Raw genomic sequence first — 21,888 nt, forward strand, 5'->3', positions numbered from 1 at the left:
ATTCTCAACAGGGGTTCCTTGAGACCCTTTCAAGGGTGCTGCAGGGTGCCATGCAATGTTAGAATTAAATATGACTCACAAGATAAAACCAGAGATTTCAAATATGAACCCATACTGTTAAAAACATTCTGGCCTTGTCTTTTTTAGTTCTTTGCAGCAGAAAAACTGTAGTCAACAAAAAACAGAGATCTGGCGTTTTCTGAGGGGTGTCTTGAGTCTAAAAAGTTTGAGAAGTACTGCTTTAGACCATCTACCATAAACAACTTGTGTTCAACATCCAGGAACACTTCATAAATTCACTAGAAATAGACCTCTAATATATATAAAGTGACCAATGAAAACACTTTGGGACAGGGACCATCTTCACTGGGTTTGTACAGCACCTTGAAGAATGGGGTCCTAGTCTCCTGCTTCTAGGTGGTACTAGAAAAAAACATAATTAAGTTAAAATCCTGAAGCAGAGTAGAGATGTACTTTTCAATAATTTGCTGGCCATAACAGCTCTTGGCAAATTTAGCATGACCATGTCTATCCGAGTTTTCAGGCACAACTTTAAATGATTTCTTTATATTTGTACACACGTAACGGAATATTGTTTTCTATAGTAAATCCAAGAATAAAGACATTGATTTTTTAAAAAAATGTTTCAATGGTCTCATGGGGGAGACCATTTGGCATGGGGGAGTCTAAAATTTTGCTTTTCTGATGCAGAAAACTTTTTTGAAGTGTTGGAACACCCGTGGAATGGAAGTTTACGTTGTATTACATATCTCTGATCAGATATCAGCTACTTTATAAATGTAGACAGGCAAAAGGGAAGAAGCAGGTTTTTCATTCTCCTTTCAACAGGATAAACAGAGGCTGGCCACGTTAAACCTCTACAGAGACATTTGGAGGGCTGTGACAGTTCTTACCGTGGCATTTCCCATTCTCACCAGCCTAGATCAGCACAGAAGCTTTGCATTTATACTTGCTGCCTTCAGGCTTTTTTAAAGGTTCAGCACAAGCCTAAGTGTTGGCACATTCTCCATCTAGCAGTTTGGCTTCAGGACATTTCCCCTGCAAATCTATGCAGCTGCAGTTTCTGATCTCTGGGAAACTTTGTAAGACTTATGCCTAGACCTTTGATATACCAGATACTTCATGCACTGGATTATTGAAACTGTCAGCTAGGGAATCTTGTGTTGTCCTGAAAAATGCCTCCTTAAGCGTTAAGGCTGAACTGAGTACAAGTACCCTACAAAAAAGCTTGTTTTCCTACTGGTAGTTCTAGAGAGATCTCTGATTTTTAAAATGTACATTGTCAGCCTGTACCATTAGCCACCTCGAGGCTGTAGCAATAGATCTAGCCCATGAGGTAGTTCATAGGAACAAGGAGTTGATGTCCTCCCTTGAGCATAAGATTGGAAAGGGCCTCTTGGGACATGACGTCAAATTTCATACGATTGCATTCAACTGCGTTATAGAATTCCACTCAGACTGATCAAGCTCCATCTCAAAATTGGGTGTAGGGGCTGGGGACAAAACACTTACTCCCTACTGCTTCCTATTGCAAGGTTGTTCCAGACTGCCACTGTTTAGGATTCTTTGAAACCTTCTTCTAACTTCTGGCTACATTTATTCATGGATAATTTATCCTTATTAGTCCATTGGCATTTAGCTTGGTATCTCCTTTCCAGCATCTGATCTGGCTACCCAGCTGAGACTGGACACACCATGGCCCAGAGCCCTTATGTTTACATTTGTTTCCTCACTTAAATGTAAGAGAAACATACACAGCTTTTGCTGTAATAATTATCTAGATCTTTACCCATCCGTGCTGAGTTTCAGGAAAGAAACCCTGATTGGGTAGCCCTAACAGTACCGCTGTTCTGGACAGCATAGGGTGTCAATGTTTCTAGCCTATCTTTACCAACTCCCTATCCTAAGGTACTGCAGGGAGGAGTTTGACCCTATGCCTCAAAGATAACTTGCAACTTATTTTTAACTGAGAGGATTTTTTGCTTGAAGAGAGTTCTAAACAAATTATGCAGAATTGTCCTACAAACATGTTTCATTTAACTTTCAGACGAAAAGGGACCCTGACTTTCAGACTGATGAACACTAGAAAAAGCTGACTTTGCTGTGAGTAGAATTTTCTCCATTACCTGTGGAGATGTACAGACCCTCCACTGCCTTCTTTGCAGCTTTTTTTGTACAAGAGCCATGTGAAGTCAGAACTGGCAGTTTTGTGTGATGAGGTGTGGTCTGTACACCCCTCAAAGGACTTGTTACAAATGCAGACCTAGTGACTATGCCTAAGGACAAAAGTCCTATCTTAAATAAGTTATAAATTTGCTCAGGGCAACAAAAGCATATCAAACTGGCAGAGATAACACATAAATTCCAAAGCTCCTTGTAGGAATGCTTCTCCTAGTGCAAACTCATTGCAAAATAAGGCTCATGTTTTACAACAAGAAATGAGACCTAGGATCTATCTCCCTGGAATATCCACAGGGAATATGGATATTCCTGGGGTAACATCATCATTACTCATACAATAAAGCTGTTCAGGGTACTGTACTATGGGGAATGAAACAAATGACATAATATCTGCCCCTAAATAGCTTCCACCTGGAAAGTCTTAGATCACCTTCAAAGAGAAATTGGGCTACATTCACCTGACATTTCCATGGAAAACTGATGACATTGCAATCTCTTAATGAGACCCTATGGCTGCAGAAAAGAAGGATATAGGTATTTTGACTTGCTTGGAAGCGTTATTTTTATTTTTTAAAATGGTGCTTCTCCCTGGTGCACATGCTTCCTAATAACCATGGCAGAGCAGGCACCAGATAAAAGCATGGATGCTACACAGCTTTGTCCAGCACCTTGGCTTTGGAGTTGCTTTGTTACAACAGAATCTGAGATTTCATTTAAAAAAGGTGAGCCAAGGGAAGCTGATGTAGGGAAATCTGCCTTGTCTGTTTCTGAGTCTACAGAGAGCTTGAAATAGTTTGGGGGCAAGGGGAAACCTGCACGGGCATTTCAGCAAGAAGTGGCCCCCTTCTCTGAAGCAGCCACGGGCTCAGTAGCAATTGGAGAAGAGGGCTGTAGCCCAACCACCCACTCAAACAGATATACCTCTGTTGCAGGGCACTAAGGTATACCTGCTCCTTTAAGAGCAGAGGCAGCTTAGTTAGGGAGCCCTGAGAGCTAGGCAGGGCTCCACAGCTGCAGGTTCCCTTGGCGGTAAGCTAATCAGGGTATTATCTGGCACTTGACCCTGGTCAGCTGACTGGAAGGCAACAGGGCCTGGGCAGATATAAGCCCCAGGGATGGGGCTGGCAGGAGGTCAGTTTTCTGTCAGCAGCCAGGGGAAAGAAGCTCTTGCAGAAATGCTACTCAGAGATGCTTGGATGCCTATTCTGCTGCTGGTGAGACTGATGGGCTCTAGGAGTTCCTAAAGTATCTGGCGCTAGGAGGCACATGTTGTTGAGGGAGAAGCTTGCCTCCTTAAAGGGACAGAATGTGACCTCCAATGTTATTGTTGTTGTTGTGTTATAGCCCAGGGGCTTGTATTTACGTTGTTAGTTGTTTGAACTGGTGGACTGGACTGAGGCTACTGGGGAGGAGGAGCCCTCATTGGGGCACACTACAAGGTGGAGGGCCCAGAGCCAATGAGTGTGCGCAGACTGGGCTGTGGAGGGCCCAGTGCCAGTGAGGGTGTGCAAACAGGGGCCAAGGGCCCAGTGACAACAGGAGGTTGAGCTAGATCAAGGCCTCAGTGGGACAACATTTGAATACCACCTGCAAGGCATGAGGTGTGGTAAAGGGGCGATTTTGGAGCCACACATCTAGCTCATAAGGCTTTGGGTGTCCTGCAAGGCCCTAATTTTGAGTGAGACCCAGCAAGGGACCCAACATCAGCAGGATCTCATGGGGGTTCAGCAGGACCATGACCATATAACCTCATGGGCAGCTTTCCAACTTATTATTTCAACCAACAAGACATGGCAGACGAGATTAGAAAGTGCCCGCAGGGTGGAACAGGCACAGTCATGGAGCCCTAGGGTCATTACGGCCATCCTTGGGGACGCCATGCTGTGACAAAGTGGTGCATTGGCTGGGAACTCAGTCATGAGCAGGGAAAAAACCTGCGTTCCTGAGAAGGGAAGTCTATTTTGGGCCAGAATAGAAGCCAGGAAAGGTTTATTGTAAGGCAGTGGCACCAAGGCTCAGGAGGAAGAGCTGAAGGTGGAAAGGACTGCTGTTAGAAACTGAAAGAGGGAAGACTTGAGGTCCAGGCCAAGAAAGAAGTAAGGCAAGGGGAGAACTACAGATGAGACAGAGACTATGGAAGGTCTGAAGCAAGAAGCCTTCACATGGCAGTTATGAATAGATGAGATGGAGGAAAGAGCCGCTCATTTAGAATGGGAGTTGGCAGTTATGAAATCAAAAAATGAGCAAGCCGAGGCTAAAGTGGTCGCTTTAGAGGTGCAGGTACAATCCAGCAACAAAGAAGGAGGGTCTAAAGAAATCAAGCACCTGATTGCTTCAGAGGCTGAAAATACTCAGGCTCTGGAGTAGCTCATCATGAATGAGGCTGAGAAGAGCAAGAAGTGGAAGGAGAAACTGCAGAAAATGCAGGAGATGATGGCATGGACGACAAGGTCTCCTGAAGCCTGCATAGCCCAGACGGATGAATAGGTGGATGCTGTACGATGGCTGGAAGTGTCAAAAGGCCTTGTAGGGGCCCTACAAAAAGAATTGCGGAGCCAAGAGGACCAGATAGAGGAGCTGCATGAGGAGCTGGAGAGTTGGCAACAATGATGCATCCAAGCAGAACCCTTTGTGCAAAAACTGGGGGAAGAATTAATTGAAAGCCGTACCTAGTCAGAGGAGATGGGGAAGGTATATCAAAGGAAATGGAGAAAGTGAAGGGATGCATGGAAATTACAAAGCATTGTGTAACTGGATGCTGTGCCTTCAAGCAGAAGTAAAAGCCAGAAAGGAAGAGTGTGACACCTTACGAACTCAGCTGCCAAGTCTGCGGGAAGAAAAGGGCCAGTTTGGGGCAGAGGTGCAGTCTCTGAAGGCCCAGCTAGAAGCAAGCATTGCCAGAGAAGTGGTTCTGTGTGAGGACAGAGATCAGTTACAGTCATGAGTGCTAGACCCTGTATACTGTGCAACACCAATTGAAACAGAGGGAAAGCCACGGATACTAAAGGCTACAAACATGCTGCAAGAGTGGCTGGCTGCACTAGGGGCAGAACATATAGGCGCAGCTAAAGCCAAACACCAAGACCACTTTCAAGAACTTGAGGGTTTGAAAAAAGCTGTAATGAAGACTGAGAAACAGCTAGAGGCTGTATGGCTAGGGGTCATGAAATCCCAGGAACACCCAGTACTACCCAGATACCTGAGTCTACAGAGTCCGAGATGAGATGGGACCAGTGCAGCAGGAAAAGGGCACCATGACGGATGGGTCCTCAGGGGCAGATCCCACACCCATATAGAAAGAGATCCAGATAGCAATTGTGGGGTGTCTGGATCAGAAATGGGGCCAGCTGATAAGCCAGCATATGGAGAAGATGGACCGACTAAGGGAGAAACTGGAAGAACTTGCTAACAGGCATGAAGCGAGAATACTAACAGTGACTGAAAGAATCCAGCAAATAGAAGTGAAAGGGGCAGGCATTGCAACTGAGCAGAAAAGCAAGGAGTTCAGTCTAAGTGACCTGTTGTGCCAAGAGCACTCTCAAAAGGGGCATACCCAAAGCCAAAAGACCAGAGACCAGAGGTAGTCCAAGTCCTGGCGTAGTGTAATGCAGGGAATGTGCTAGAAGAGAGGTAACAGTTGAAGCCATAGCGGGGAAGCAGGCTGAAGAGCCAGAGATGATGGGGAGGAGACCCCAAGTTTATGTCAGTAACCTCCAGGATGAATGAGATGGTGGATGTTAAGGAAGGTGGTTGCAGAGAGACTTGGAGGTGTAGTATATGTGAAGTTGCTCCCCTTTTGCCCCCCAAGCAATTGATCAACGCCCCCAACAAGTTTGGTTAGTTACGCTTGCAATGCACAGTTGAAAAAGTTGTTTGCTCAGAAGGTAGACAGCTCTTTTTTCTGTGGGAATTTCCATGTGAATAGAGGGTCCTCAGGGTTTAATAACTCGAAGGTAACAAGACAGATAAACCCTGCACTCAAACTCAAGTTTGGTGTCTGACATTGATACAGAATCCCCAATAGAAGAGAGAATCCATGAGCTCTACACAAATCTCATAACTGCATGTTACATTAAGGAGGGACAGAGGCCCAGGAAGACGACACATCTTTAGTCTGTGAGTGGAAGGTAACACTGTCCGTAAAAATTTTATTACTGTGAGACCTTTTTTTCCTGCAAGATTGGCCATTTCAGCAGATGTCTCCATTCCCTCAGGGTCCACTTCTGTTCCTTTATTCCCCTTTCCTAATTCTGATCCTATTAAGAAATCTGTTTCTGTGACTACACCTTAAGTTGTTTTTGTTTTGTTTTTTAAATCGGGAGCTGGGCTAAGGGTTGTGTTGCTACTGCAGAACACCCAGAATTAACTCTTAGAGCCAGACATTTCTTCCTTGGTCTGGCAGGGACAGAGAGTGCTGCACAGAAGGCACTAGTGATGCTGGGAGGCAGATGGTCTTAGAGCAGCTATTAGGAGCCTATTCTTTCTGATTCGAGCAGCAGCATCTTCTACAGTTCCATTGTGCTCCTGAATCCCCAGCACTTGGGAATTCCTTGAGGGAGCAGAGAATTTGCCAGTGAAAAGAGGATTTATCCCTGGATACAAAGGAAAGGAATATAACAGGATAATACCACATGCTCCAAGCTCCTTGTAGGAATGCTTATCCCAGTGCACACTGCAGGATTTTCACAAAGAATTCTCCAAAAAACATGAACAATGAATGGCTAATCAGCTTCAGCGGGGTTGTCCTGCACCCCAAACTCACAACCCAGTTGGTGGCAAAATGAGATGAGAGGGTAGTGAAATGTAGTTGGGTAGTCACCATCCCTAGGGTTTAATCCCTAGGGAGATCTGAAGTGACTGCAAGTATTTTTGTGAAGGTCAGTCTGCTTTGCTAACCCCAACTTGACAGGGCTGGTACTTTTAGGGTCTGCCTGCAGCAGGGATGCAGGAAACACTGTCTGCAGAGCTTATGCAGTGCTGCTCCTGAGTCCTCCAGCAGGGATTGCTGTTATGTGTCTAAGGCTCATTTCTCTAAATCTTCACAGGAGCCAGGGTGGGGCCTCAGGAGCACATTACTCTTGTTAGCCACAAAACAGGCCCTCTGTACTTCTGCAGTTCAGTACCAAATCTCGGTCTGCCACTAAAACCACAAGTCATGCTCCCTTCTGAGAGCATAGCAGAATGTCTGAGCCTTGCTCTAGTATGCTCAGTGGACAGAAGAGGCAATTAAGCAATATTGCCAACAGTGCCAGTCTCAGGCCCTAACTCTCAGTTCAGGCCCAGTAATGCCAGGCATTATTTCAGAGCAACCTTGGCATTGTTTTGCTGAAGTGATGTTTCTTGGCATCTCGGCAAGAGGAACTGCTGTGGCGTAGAAATTCTTGGAGTGGGTGGGAGCAGATGGGAAAAACAGGGGATAACAAAATAAATACAAAGATGCTATCTTTAGGGGAAAAGTCGCCACTTTGCCGTTTATGCAATCCCTTCCCAAAGCATAGCAAACATTGCTTGATGCCCGGCACAGCTCAGAAAAGGTTATGCAGGATGCATGAGATGGCAGCCCCAGTTTTTGGAGCAAGATTCAGCTGAGAGCAGGTGGCTTTCAGTCTCATGTGCTGTGCTCAGCACTTGCTGGCCTGGCTAAGTGTTTTCAGACATATCTCTGTTTGCAGCTAGTTTGTAAATATTTCAGATAGCAAAAAATCAGACTGTGGTGTCTGCCTCCCTCCTGCTCTCATTCTTTTTTCCTGTTCCTCAAGCATTCCATCCCTTCTTTTCACCTTCCCTTTGACATCTGCTTATTCTTCAATTTTATTCTGTGCTTGGTGCTATGCAAGACCCAGAAGACAGTACAGCCTCCATCACTGACATTACCATCTAAAGTCCCCCTAAACAGCTTTTCTTATGGAAAATGTCTCCTCTTTGAGAAGAAACAGCTCTGCTAACCCTTCCCAAAGGATGTCCTTGTCTGCTTCTGAATTGGCAGTAAGGTATCGACAGCTAAGTTGAGTTTGAGCTCTGCTTCCTGCTCCAGTTGTACAGTTTCCAGAGTGGTGGCACTGAACCAAACCTTCTGTTCACCTTAGTGAAATGACCTGTCTAATAACTTAAGCTCTTTTAATGAAAATCTTGCAAAGACATTGAGCAGAAGCACCAGTGAAGAATGAAAAGTCCCACAAATGCTTCCTCTTCAGCAGCTACATTGCAGCTGCAGTTAGATTAGTGGTTGATGTGAGGGCACTTATCTTAGGTGTATTAGTTTTCCAGGAAGTAATGTGCTCACCTATAAGCTTTATTTTTTGGCACTAAATGTTAAAGTTAGTAATCTAACAGGAGTAACAAAGTCAATGTGAACTAGGAAAAGCTATAACAGGCATTGCAAGGTCTTCCCCACATGGTGGCTGTAAACCTGTTTGTCAGACCTGGGCCAGCTCCAGCTCTACGTGTGCACTTCAAGTGTAAGCAGGCGCAGCCTCTGATATTCCAGACATGCCCTGAACGGTGGCTGCCAACAGGGCTAGGTTATTTGTGGTTTTCCAGATTCCAGGCTTCTCCACGTTCCAGTCAACTCACATCCCAGAGGCAAAAGGGAAATGAGCTGACCCGTTTCAACTCTGTTTCAAAAGGTCTGACCTTGGCTATCTCTGCCTGGAGCTTTCTAATGAGATTTCACTCTGTATTAATGAGCTACTGCTACCTACAAAATATTGTGTCAATGGCAAAAATCTGGCAATTTGTCTATCCATCATTGTATGTTTCCAGGGATAATGAATAATTAGTACTTTATGTTGCTTTAGTTAGTGCCTTCCTTTGGCATAGGCAAATTAATGCATGAGCCCAGATGCCCCTACTAAGCATCCAGCCCTGTGGCTACAGCGGAGCTGTACTACAAGACCTTGCCCCCCTCTTCCCTGTGCCCTGGGCTGTGAGGGGGTGAAGCCGGGAGGGGGTGGGGGGAGGGGGGCACGCAGAGGGCAGGGAGGCCAGGGCAGGGCCTGGGCCCATGGAGTGTGGGTGGGTCCAGCCATGGCCAGGCCCCAGGCACTGCCCCGCTGGCTCAGGGCAGCCCCCATCCTGCTGCCCCCGGCTCCTCCCAGTGGTGCTCCCCACATGGGGAGCCCCATGCCCTGCACCTACCCATGCCACCAGGCAGCCCTGCCAGGCCCCCACAGGGCTGTGCCCCAATGCCCAGTGCTCCTCAGCCCCTGGACCCCAGTGGTTACTCCTGTCCTGCTGCCCCCACTGCCCCTCCCAGGAAGTTGGTAGTGCGGGGACAGCACGAGGCAGCAGGTGCCAGACAGGACCAGCTGCTGCCCCCCAAACTCCAGCTTAAGCACCTTTCCTGTGGACTCAGCTGGGCTGGGCCAGCCTCCCACGGGGGCTGCTCATTGCTCCAGGCCGGGCAGGTAGAGCCCTTGGAGGAAGGGGCCAGGAGCTGTTGCTGGAGCCCCGAACTGCCTAGCTGTGACTTCCCTGTTGGGCTGGGCATCTCCTGCCCACTGTGCATAGACACATGCCCCAACACATGCGTACTACCCCAATGTACCAGCACCCACCACTCAACCCACCCCCACCCCTGACACATATGTGTGCCACACCCATGCACCAGCACCCATTGCTGAACCCACCCCGTGCCCGACCCCTGACACACACATGTGCGCCGCCACCCCTGAGCATCTGCATCCACCGCTCAACCCACCCTGCACATCCACCCCCCCAACGCACACATTTGCGCCACCCCATGCACCCATATGCTGATGAATGCCTGGGGCAGGGTCAGCCCAGGGTTTGGTGCTGATCAGGGCTCTGCTTGCTACTCGCTCATCAGCAGGGGAGAGAAAGCCGTGGTTTTAATTTTGGCACCATTTTTGCCTCCCTGCTGGTGGGCAGCAAGCAGGGGCCATCAGGGCCCATCAGGCAATCAGTGGGGAATGTTGGGGATGGCCACAGCCCCCCAGCACTGCCCCTGCCACAGCACTGTGCTCTGCTGTCTTCCCCGGTAGCTGTGTGCTGAGGCAGCAGGGCAGACTGCTTCTGCAGTGGTGATGCTCTGAGGAGGCTCTGGCCACCCCAACATTCACCCTAGCCCCCACGTGGTCACCACTCCCAGGGCAGCCACCACTGGGCCCACTCCCAGCCCCCACTCCAGGAAGAGACTGTGGTTAATTCCATGGGAGTACATGAGCTCTTGAGTACATGAGCTAGGATATAAGACAGGTTTTTAAAGGTAGAAAAGCTGATCAGAAAGCACTTGGATAATCTCTGCTTGGGGCCAAGGGACTTTTGGAGAGGTATAGGTATGCAATAGCATCACATGAGTGGGAGAGGCAAGTTAGGGCTGACATTTTAAGGTTCAGTATTGGAAAAGGGGAATCTGATGCTCCCAAGTAGAAGGCCAAAGAGATCAAAGCAGAGCAGAGAAGAGACCCAGCATTGTTTGATGCAAAGCTACTCCCAGAAGAAGTGGCTGTAATGAATGAAGTAAGAGCAATGGATATTGGGGAATGGATATCACAGATGGTCCAGTGCCAGGTTTTACTAGAACAAGTGCCCATAAGAAGTGCAGAGTGAGTCAATGATTTAACTTACTCCCAGCATCCTTCAGTAGGGCAAGCTGGAGGAGAAATGGATAGCTTGAGTGTTGCATAACATTACTCAGCAGAACTCAGACTCAGTGGGCATGGGTCTACATGTGTCCTTGACTGTGCAATACCAATTGCACAGTTATTTACATGAGCCCCATGTGCCCCTGATGGCTGGGGGGGCACAGTGACGTCCAGCAGATGGCAGTGGTGCTGGCGGCAGTGGGAGAATGGAGACAGTAAGCGTGGAGCTCGTGCAGGCAGCTGCGGTGCTGTTGGCAGTGGGGGAAAGGGGTGGTGAGTACCAACTGGTGGTTGGCGACCACTTGCAGACACTGCTGGTAGTGGAAGTGGTAGCCAGCTGGAGTTGCGGGGGTGGGGGAGCAAGTGGTGACTACCTGGAGGTGCAGCAGTGTTGGCATCTTTTTGTAGGGGGTGCACCACCATGCTCACGGGGTGCACATGCACCTGCGTTCAAACCCTACCCATCACCATTGGTCATTTAGCATTTGTTTTAGCAGGTGCTAAATGTCTGTGCAGTACCAGCAGTGCACAGGTCATTTCTGACCCTGTGTCACTGTAGTGACAAGCTACGGTGGCATAGATCATCACTACAGTGATGTAGCTGCAGTATCACATTTAGCCAATCCTACATCACCATAGTGATGAAGTACATCACCATAACTTATTGCTACAGCAACATAACATCTTGTGTAGACACACCCAGTGGGTGTTGTAAGAAACAATACCAAAGCAGTGGTCTATGGGATGAGATTGCGGCCACTGCAATCCTGTGAGAGCCTGGTACAAGCCTTCTGGCTGTAGGATTATTTACGGCTGCCCCACGCTCGCCTCCTTCTTCCTGCACTGAATATTATGGGGAAAGCTGGCTGTAGGATAAGGATGTACTCATCTATTCTCTGCATTTCTGGGGCACTTCAGTTGAAACCTATTGCTTTGAATTGCAGTAGAGACCCTTACTTGAGAGAAGCCATCTTCTTTGCAAGAATTATATCCTTCTGATCTTCCTTTCCCCTTAGAAATTATCCAGGTATCCTTGACTTACGAAATAACACTGTCATCTTACCAGTGCAGCCCTCTTCACTGGCTATGTCCCTTATCTCACTCACAACCCTGCCATATTATATTATGCCATACTTATGCTAAAGGCATTTTATAAGACTTCACATTTCTGGACTTTGAAAAAATGAATTATTCCTTTGTTCCTTGAACAGGTCTTCCCAAGATGGCCAGGTTGGTTATGACTGGAAATAAGCAGTCTTAGCCACTTATTCCTCAATCCATTCAGTGAAAAAAAATTAAGTCCCCACAGTTAAACTGACCTCCAAGCCCAGGTCTCAGTCTGTTGTCATACCCATCCAACAGCCTGTCCAGAATGCGCGTGAAGATGGTGATGTTGTCATTGCTGTCATCAGCAATATCTGGACCATGTTTCTGAGACAGCCTGCCATGTTGAGAGAAGGAAAAGGGATGAAAAATAATTAGACTAGTAACTTATTCTTCAAATACTCAGTGCACTTATTTTAGAAAGTGATGTTTGTTCATACTGTGGTCTGCCTCTGTGACCTTGAACAAAAGCATGCCATATGTTTGTCAATTGGATAACATGTGGGAGGATGATTGCAGGAGATCTCACACATACATCAGTTCCAGCCTTTCCACCTTCAGCCAATGCAGGGAGGGTTGACTACATAATGTTCATTGCCGTTCTACTCCAGCTCATTCCATTTGAAATTGCTGTATGGAGTGCTAGCAATGAACTAAAACTAAAATGCAGCACAGAGGCAGAGAGGGATCTTGGAGTCAGGATTGACTCCAGGATGAATATGAGTCGCCAGTGCAACGAAGCAATAGGCAGAGCCAACCGCACCCTGTCATACATCAACAGGGGCATCACTAACAGGTCCAGAGAGGTCTTGCTCCCCCTCTATGCGGTGCTGGTCAGGCCGCAGCTGGAGTACTGTGTCCAGTTCTGGGCGCTGCACTTCAAGAGGGACGTGGAGAACCTGGAGAGGGTCCAGAGGAGGCCACTCGTATGGTTGAGGGCCTCCGTGGCCAGCCCTATGAAGAGAGCCTGAGGGACCTGAATCTCTTCTGTCTCCACAAGAGGAGACTGAGGGGGGATCTTGTGGCTGCCTACAACTTTATCAGGGGCCACCAGCAGGGACTCGGGGAAAGTCTGTTCACCAGGGCCCCCCTTGGGGTCACCAGGAACAATGGCCACAAGCTGAGGGAGGATAGGTTTAGGTTAGATATTAGGAAGAACTACTTCACTGTGAGGGTGGCCAGAGCCTGGAATAGGCTTCCCAGAGAGGTGGTGCTCTCACCTTCCCTGGAAATCTTCAAAAGGAGACTGGATAGGCACCTGGCTGGAGTCTTACAACCCCTGCCACCCCCAGTGCTCCTTCCTGCCCATGGCAGGGGGTCGGACTAGATGATCCGTCTAGGTCCCTTCCGACTCATTGATTCTATGATTCTATAAAACAGCAGTCAGTATAGGGAATAGTTTAGGACCACTAGTTAGTTGTTAGGGTGACAGTATTTGGATCTTGGGAAGCATTGGATTTGTAGCTGAATAAAAAGGCTATAACCTGTGGCCTAGCAGAGCTGCTAACCACAAGGCAGGATGGTGTGTTAAAAGTAACATTGCAAGACACTTAGGCAAGCATTTTCTTAACAATATAGTAGTGTTGTAAGATATATAGATCATTAGGAGATAAAGCCGATTTTGCTTATGAATGCTTATGCTAAGTAGCCATCGTAACTGTGTCAACCATTTTCTGAAAAAAGCAGCAAGTGAGTCTGTGTAAATCTGCATGCTGTAAATGAGGTGAAGTCTTAGGAATGTGGAGATGGTACAACATGGTACTGAAAAACAGACTGGAATGTAAAAGACAATATGTAACTGGTAACAGAATCCAAGATAAACATATATGAAAATGTGAATGGTGATTGATAAAGAAGCCTCCAGAAGCTTCCAGGCTTTGTTTGAAGTCCACCCAAATGACTGAAAAAGAGGCGCCAGGGTCTTAAGCATGTGCTCATAGCAAAAAGATATGTAAATAAGTGAAATGCATAGGTAATTCCATGCTAATGAAGTAAACAGTAAACAGAGGCAGAGCTTAAAATGGGAATGACTAAGGGTGGAACAAAGGAGAGACAAAGGTGGGATAAACGTTAATAAGCATAAACCAAGGTGTATAAATATGGAAAAAAAAATAATGTTCACTGCGGCTCCCCGGTTTGTTGGAGCTAGTCCAAAGCTGTTCCCATTTTGAATAAAGCTGTTGATGAGCAATGTGTGCAGGTGATGTGTGATGGCATTGGTCTATTGTCTCCCTAGTCATTGGGCATTGCATGGAGTCGAGGTCTAACAGTTAGGATCATCTTCCCTCGTCCTTGAATCTCCTAGCACCCCTAATGGAGGATGTTTTAGGAGCAGTGGTTTTGGGGACCACATGGTAACTCCATTTCTGGTTTCTCCCAGTATGACATGAATAATGCATACTGCAGAAGAACTTTTCTATAGAGGCAATCAACTCCAAGAAGGTGGACTGCTGAGAACTGGAAATAAGCAAAGTGCTTTGGCTATAAGAGTCACTGAGTTTTCATTTAAAATGTGAAAGTGATTTTTTTTGTTGTTGAGCATTTTCCTTTTTTAAATCAAATTTCATTTGCACTTGCTTCTGGATTTCCTGTTTCAATTCAAAGCAGTAATGCTGAAATACCTCAGGAAGTCTTTTTATGGTATTTTCTGATCAGCTGGATCAAAGAAAATACTGAATCTCATGAACAAGCTTCATCTCAAAAGATTTTCAATGCAAAACTGCAATCCTGAAATAGATAAACCTTCAAATTGTGCATTTTAATGCCAACCAAGGGCATCATTTTCAGTGGTGCTGAGATCCTAGAACTCTTCATGACATCAACTTGGAAAACCAGGCCATTGAGCCCTTAGACACTCATCAGTGGAAAAGACAGACTAATAATGTCACCCAGGAACGTATTCTCAATAATTATAATCATAGCTTTTCCCAGCAGGAATCATCAGTAGGACCAATACTTGGATAGAGAGCAAATTAAATAAAAGAGAAAGCAGATAGAAAAAAACTGGAAAGATGCAGAGATGCATGGAGGATGGTGGCAGAAAAAGACACTAGTGAAACCACACTGCAAGAAGCAACAAGGAAATGGGGGGGTGGAGGGGAGGGAAGGTATGGAGGGAAGATTTAGAAGCATGGTCATGCAGCATGATGGATGAAGAAACACAACAAGGCACAGAGATGAATGGCTGGTTTAGTGGATGAATTGCTAGAAGTGCTGCAGGAGCCTCATCAGATGGGCTGCATTCTAGCACTGACAAATCAATGTGTTACTGCTAAACAGAAAAAAATTAATGACTTGGGAGCAGTGGCTTGATTAAGATGAGTGAATGAAGCAAATGGGAGAGATGCCAGCGCGGGTAGCTAGGGGATGTCAGTGATATGGGTGCATCTGCAAACCAGACCCCTTGGAATGGGGTTCCCCTTTCAAGGGGTGGGTAGGGCAGCTACACAATAAAGCTGCTACATTTTTTTTATTGTCTACCTTTCCTCATCTTTCTGTATCACTTGCATTCTATTCCCATCCTCAGTTAATTGTTGGAGGAGGGGAAAAGGTTTGTCCTTTATTGTGTACTGAAGTCTTACCTGGCTAGGCTAAATCAGTTTGTAACCAGGCAGGCATCCCAGAAATGCAGGCACATGCCTGCAGCAGCTCAGGCTAGAAGCCAGGGGGTGCTAGAGCGGCCCTCCTTTTCTTTCACATTGCTGAGCTGAGGCGGCCTGGCCCAGGCAGGATGCTCTGATTAGGGAGGCGTTCCCCCTTGCCTGAATAGCTCAGCAGGGAATGTTTATCACCCCTACTCAGTGTTTATCACCCCATTAAGAAAACAGAGAGATGTTACCAGATATCTGTTGATTTTGCCTTTGTCCCATGTGACACAGCTCAGAGGCAGCCAGCATGTGGTCTGCTAGTTAATTCTCTGAGATGTCTGTGAGGGACGGGGAGGGGGTTGTGAGGGAAGGGGAATGCCTGCCTAGCAGAGAGTGGGGAGGGGAGGCGGGGAGCAGAAGCCAGGCAGATGCGTGCAGAGACTACTGGAGCTGCTGCCAGGGAGCAGGGGGAGGGCCAGTCCTGGTGTGGAGCAGAGAGCCGTGCCCAGCACAGACAGCATACTGGGATGCTGGGGGAGTCTGATTTAATTTAAACCAGGAAGGAGTCTGGGACAGACATTGCATAAACTGGTTTGAGCCAAATCAGTTAAGTCTGATACTACATTCAACCAGGTTTATCTCAAATCAATTTCAGCCATTTTCAAACTGGTTTATGTGCACTGAACATCTGTTCTGTTACAGGTTTAAACCAGTTTCTGATCACTTAAACTGGTTTATGTCTATAGTCTGTCCCTAGTCTTAGAGTTAATTTGTGGGAAGTGCAGCTTCCCTTTGTGGTGCAGAAACCATGATGGAAAATAGCATTACTAAATGCCCTCTTCCTTCATTATACTTCTTTTCATAAAGCAGTAGCAGAATTTAGAAGCTCCCAGCATTCTTGTGTGGGACTCCATTCTGGCCTGTCACATGCCCCATGCATTTATCTTTCTGAGTCTCGCTAAGCATACTGATTGAGTCCACCACCTTGGTATCACTGAGCATGTCTACACACGCATTAATGTGCATTCATTAATGTGCATTAAATCTAATACCTCTGGGCATTTATATATGTACCTTTGTCTGCTCTGATGATCTGGAGATCTGGTGCATTGGAGCAGACTTGATTAATTGAGTCTTCTCCACACGCAAGCTGACGTGCCTGGTATGCCATCACGTGCATTTGTATAAATGGTGAAATGCACGTCAGCACTGAGAAAATTGTGGCAGTGTGCTTTTGAACTAAAGTACCTTTGATTTTTCTCAGCGCTGACACGCTGGCATTTTCTCAGTGCTGACATGTATTTTGCAGTTTATACAAATGTATGTGCCAGTGCAAACGTGTACAAAGGCCCCCGGGGCACCTCTACACATGTGCTTTAATGCACAGTAGATTATTTAACTGTGCATTAAAGTATCACATAAGAAACCATGACGTTACACTAATGCACAGTAAAATAGTCTACTGTGCATTAAGCATCACTAAAAAAGCATGCAAATATGGCACTGTGCATTAGTGGAGCCTAATGTGCATTAATTTAGGACCTCACTTTGGAGGGCGCCTGTACATGAGTGCAGAGGTTGCTCCAATGCACTGTAATTTCAACCTGTCAGAGCAGACATTATTAACCAAGTCTGCTGGAGCATGGCAATTACTGCACTCCAGCAGCCTCCTGTGTCTCATGTATCAGTGTCCCCGCACTTAAAAATGGTGGTAGGGGCACTTGAACTAAAGCTCTTTGAATGAACTTGAGATGCAGCAGTGCTTTAATTAGAATTGGTGTGGCTCTTGGAGCCACCCCAGAGCATGTGTAAAACTGCCCAGAGGTACTGAATGCACATTAGAAAAGGCACATTAATGCATGTTAATTCCATTGTGAGGTAGTGGGAAAATGCGCATTAGCCGGTCTTAATACACATTAACTATAGAGCATGGTTTTTAAGTGATGCTTAATGAGCATTAGCCTATTTTAATGTGCATTAATGAAATAGTATGTTTTTTTCAGAGACCCTTTAATGAGCATTAAAATAGGCTAATTTAGTTCACACTATTACCAGCTCAGATAATACCACTGGTAAACTGGATAGTGACAGGACAGACAAGGTTGAGAGGATCCTCTCAGCCATCTTTAGGCTTAGTAATTCTCAGTCAGACTAGGCAGATCTGTTGGTTTTGGTGGGCTCTAAAATCTCATAAAAACAGTTTTTCTTGCCACAGTTCTGCCAGAAACAGAATTGTCGTATTTTGATGTTCCAAGCCTGAGCTGGGAAATAAAGATTTCAGGTAAAAAAATAGAAAATAATGAGTGAAGAAAGAAGCACTGAACATATCTGAGACCCATTATTCAGTGTGGTGGTCCATGCAGAAGTAAGCTGCCGTGGTTTAACTTCCAGTTAGCATGCAACAGGAATAAACAAATGGAACAATTACCATGGAGCAGCTGAGGTGAGAAGTCACTCCCCTTATAACTTTATAAATTGGTTTGTCTGTCCATGGCCCATGTTACAGGTATTTTTACAGTTACTCAGTGGTGACAAAATGATACTGGCTTTTTCAATAGAAAATTCAGCTTCTGCAAAAGCCAGTATTTTTTTACTGCATATTTTTTCAGGGGTGGGGGGTTTGTATTGGAAAATCAAAACCAAAAATGTTCAGGTTAACTCAAATAAAGCACTTGCATTTGTTGACCCTACCTGGAGCATTTTAATTGAAATCAGTGTGCTATTAATCCATATCTCTTTGATCTATTGCAGTCATCCTGGGAATGTATCGTTGAGGTATATTTTGCTCCTGTTCCCTTCTAACAGCTGAAATCCCTAATTGGACTGCATCTCCCATAGTTCCTCACTGTTTTCACTGTCCTTGGACCAACCTGAACCATAAGGGGAAATAGTATCCAGCCAGGATGCCCAGCCCAAAGAGGAGAGTGAGAGTCAGGCACTTAACCTACAGTTTCTATAACCACCACAGCAGCTCTAAAGGTATCAGCCGAGCAAATTCCAACCAAAAGGGATTAAACATATAATTCAGAATTGTCAACACAGTTTGGTTTTATCAGAAAGGTCAAAATGAAGCTTGTGGAGGCTTCCATTCCACAAAGAGATTTTATTTAGGTTTTTTTGTCTGGATTTGGGGGGAAAAACAAATTCAAAAATTTCTGAATTGTCTGTAGGACAAAAGTTCTGATTTTTATCATCTATAGTAAATGGCTGCATTAATAAGTGGATAATCAATTACACCAGCATTCAATAATGTGTACATAACCATGTCTCCTAACCATATATATCAATGTCTGCTGGTGTGCTCAGTCTTCCTATAACTTATGGATATATAACATGCTAATAAGAGCTAGCAATCATGTATGGTTTTTTAAAAGAAGCTGTTTAAAATTTATTATTCGGTGAGATAGGATAGACTTTTAAGAGATTCCTGGCTGTACTCCATTAGGAACTGCTAAAAAACTCTTTGATTAATTTTGCACTTGGTTTGCTTTATTTGATCAAAATTTTGGTTCAGACGTGAATACTGTGAAATTTACATCTTCCTTAAGAGATTCTGTGAAGAAAGCAGCATACCGAGAGGAGGGGTTCAGGGAGGAGAGAAGTGAAAATGAGGTCTACATGCCAAACTTTTGACTTTGCAGCCAGAGCACAAGGTGGGGAAGAGGGCACCATAGATTTCTCGGAACTTGCCTTCTTGGATTGGAAAGGAACAGGTTCTGAAATGGAGACAAGGGAGAAAGTATGACAATGTTAGGTGAGGGCAAGTCTGTACAGGGAGAGGAGGATCTGTGCATGTAACAAGTGGAAGTGCTCTGCAGGGTAGCACAAGATCAGAATGAGATAGGGTCAGATTTGGACCTATGATGAAGAACAAAGGCCACAAGATAATACTTCCTCTGTGTGCACCAGGAGGGAACTGGTATCTGTAATGAGCACAGGTAAAACAAAGGTTAGTGTAGTTCCTGGGAGGATTAGCATGAAGAAATGCCAGCCACAGACTGCCTAGATAACAAGCACAGTGCAGCAGGGCTCCTAGAACATAGCTCCACACCCACACTTAAGCAACTCTTTTCAGCAAAATGCAGGAGGACTTCATGACAAATGAACATCCAGATACCCAGAACAGAGAAAACAGGAGAACATGGAGTTCACACCCACAGACTCACTTTAAATTATAGCAGTCCTTGCTGCAGCCCTTATCACCACGAGTCTGTCAGCTTTTCTATTACAATGATATCCCAGCACAAACAAATGGATGGTTTTATCATAAGAAAAAAAATGGAAATGAAATGAAAGTTCACACAAGCAGTTTACTGTACCTCGTAAGGACCAGTAATCATTGTGATGAAAGTGCCAAGATATTGCTGTTTGAGAAGTAGCTATTCAGCAAGTATTCTGGCTATTCCTCAGAACCCTATTTACAATGTCAAAGAACAAAGCACAAGCCTTTCACCACAGCTTAGAGAAAAGGGGTATGATTACAGTCAGGCAGCTTGAGGAGGAGAATTTTGTATGACGCCATTGAGAAGGAGCCTGTCAGCTTGTTGGTTTAACTGTGTTGAGGAAAATAGCCAGCTTGCACACAGGTGCACACTTTTATTTGTGTGTGCACTCTGGTATTTTCTTATACCTTATGTACATACATACTTGCATGTGGGCATGAAAAGTGCACACATACATGTAGGCTTGTATACAGGTATACAATTGTATATGTGGGTAACAAGTTTCTTTGGAAAACTGTTAGGGGTGTACAAAGTGGGCCCTATTTGATTCAGATTTGACCCAAACTGGGGACAGTGATTTGGTTCGTTGATACGGATCACTGTCTCTGATTCAATTTGGCTGAATCCAGATCTGAAGTTTTGATGGTAATTCGGAGAATCAGTGATTTGAAAATAGACACAGCTTTAAAAGTTGTTTTTATATACCTCAAGGTACCAGTGTGGCTTGTGAATGCTGAGATGCTGGGGCACATGGAGCATCCTGCAGGAGTGTGTGTGTGGGAGGGGGGCCTCCACATGCTTGGTGGCAAACCCAGAAGTGGACCAGAAGTACTTCTGATCCACTTCCGGGTCTGCCGGGGAATGCAATGGTAGGCCTCCCAGGACCCCCCTGACTCAATGATCAGCCACAGGAGGACCCTGAGTGCCCCCCCAGACCCAGGAGACACCAGTCGCCAAGTGGGAGGGGAGTGCTGGGGAGCGCCCCCAAGCACTCCCCGGCAGACCCAGAAGTGGACCAGAAGTGCTTCTGGTCCACTTCTGAGTCTGCTGCTGAGTGCGCTGGGGACCACCCTGTCCTTCTGTGGGACACTTCATGCTCCCCAGCATCTCAGCACTCATGAGCCCCTGCTACCTAGAGGTATATAGAAAAAACATTTAAAGCTGTGTCTATGTCCGAATCTCTGAATCTTTCCAAATTGAATTGGAGAGTTCCAATTCGATTCAGAGAGATTAAAGGGTACTCTGATTTGATTCAGATTTGGAGATTCAGCCACCAGATTGGGTCAAATCTCCACTGAATTGAATGAGGGACTGAAGCTTCGCACAGCCCTAGTAAATGTGATATCTTTTAGTAGACTAACTAAACAGTTGGAAAAATTGTTCTTTGCAAGCTTTTGGGTACAAACGCCCTTTTTTAGGCATAGGGAGAGTCTGCTGGTGTTTTGTGTTTCCCATGGTGGAATAGAAGCTAATATACAAAATTCAGGTCTGTGAAAATGCAAAATGCATGGTAGTGAGGATCAGAAGCAGTAGGAGACAATAGGTGTGAGACAGATAGATGCAGAGAGAAAGTGGGAAACGTTGCCCTGGTGATAAAATGTAGCTGGTAAAATGTAGAGATGTTACCTGGGGTTACTGGATGGCAGGTAAGTTATAATGCATTATAAATCCAATGTCTATATTTAGTCCATGAATTTTTGTATCCAGTACATTTATAAAATGAAGTTTGTTGGCTCACCTACAAAAGGTATTTTGTAAATTCCCTTTGAGGATTAGAACTGAGAGACTGGAGAGAGAGTATTAGTCTTGTGAGAAATGTGCACTCACAGGTAATTAGGTATTTTTGTATCTGATGGATTTTTGGTGTGTGTTCATTCTGATATGCAGTTTTTGTTTGGTTTCACCTACATATTTCTCATCACAGCATTTAGTGCACTGGATGAGCTATATTATATTTCTGTAATCCAGGAATGGTGATGGTTCTGTTGTGGGGTGTAGTTATTGTGAGAGTATTTGAGATGTGTTGGGAGGTTTTACATTTCTTGTCCTGGCATGGTCTGGATCCATTTGGCTGGTGAGGTTCAGTGATTGTTTAAAGTATAGGATGGGTGGTTCTGGAAAGAACTCTTTAAGATTTATATGTGGCTATGAACTTGTAGATGTAAA

The 21,888-nt window shown here is 45.5% G+C and overlaps 1 protein-coding gene across 2 annotated transcripts in view; it reads right to left on the reverse strand.

Moving 5' to 3' along the window:
* The window catches only part of LOC149858313 (gamma-aminobutyric acid receptor subunit alpha-3), a 192,625-nt gene that overhangs the window by 130,852 nt on the left and 39,885 nt on the right, over nucleotides 1-21,888 (reverse strand). Inside the window, exon 3 of one of the 2 annotated variants that reach the window (XM_090059539.1) lies at nucleotides 12,128-12,249. The exons of the other annotated variant lie outside the window; for it this stretch is intronic. Within the exon in view, the coding sequence (XP_089915665.1) occupies nucleotides 12,128-12,249 (122 nt within the window). The remainder of the gene's footprint in view (nucleotides 1-12,127; nucleotides 12,250-21,888) is intronic. 2 annotated transcript variants of the gene reach the window in all.

The sequence above is a fragment of the Crocodylus siamensis genome, chromosome 8, assembly GCF_052110815.1.
Source record: "Crocodylus siamensis isolate JL-2025a chromosome 8, ASM5211081v1, whole genome shotgun sequence".
In the NCBI taxonomy this organism is placed as follows: domain Eukaryota; kingdom Metazoa; phylum Chordata; order Crocodylia; family Crocodylidae; genus Crocodylus; species Crocodylus siamensis.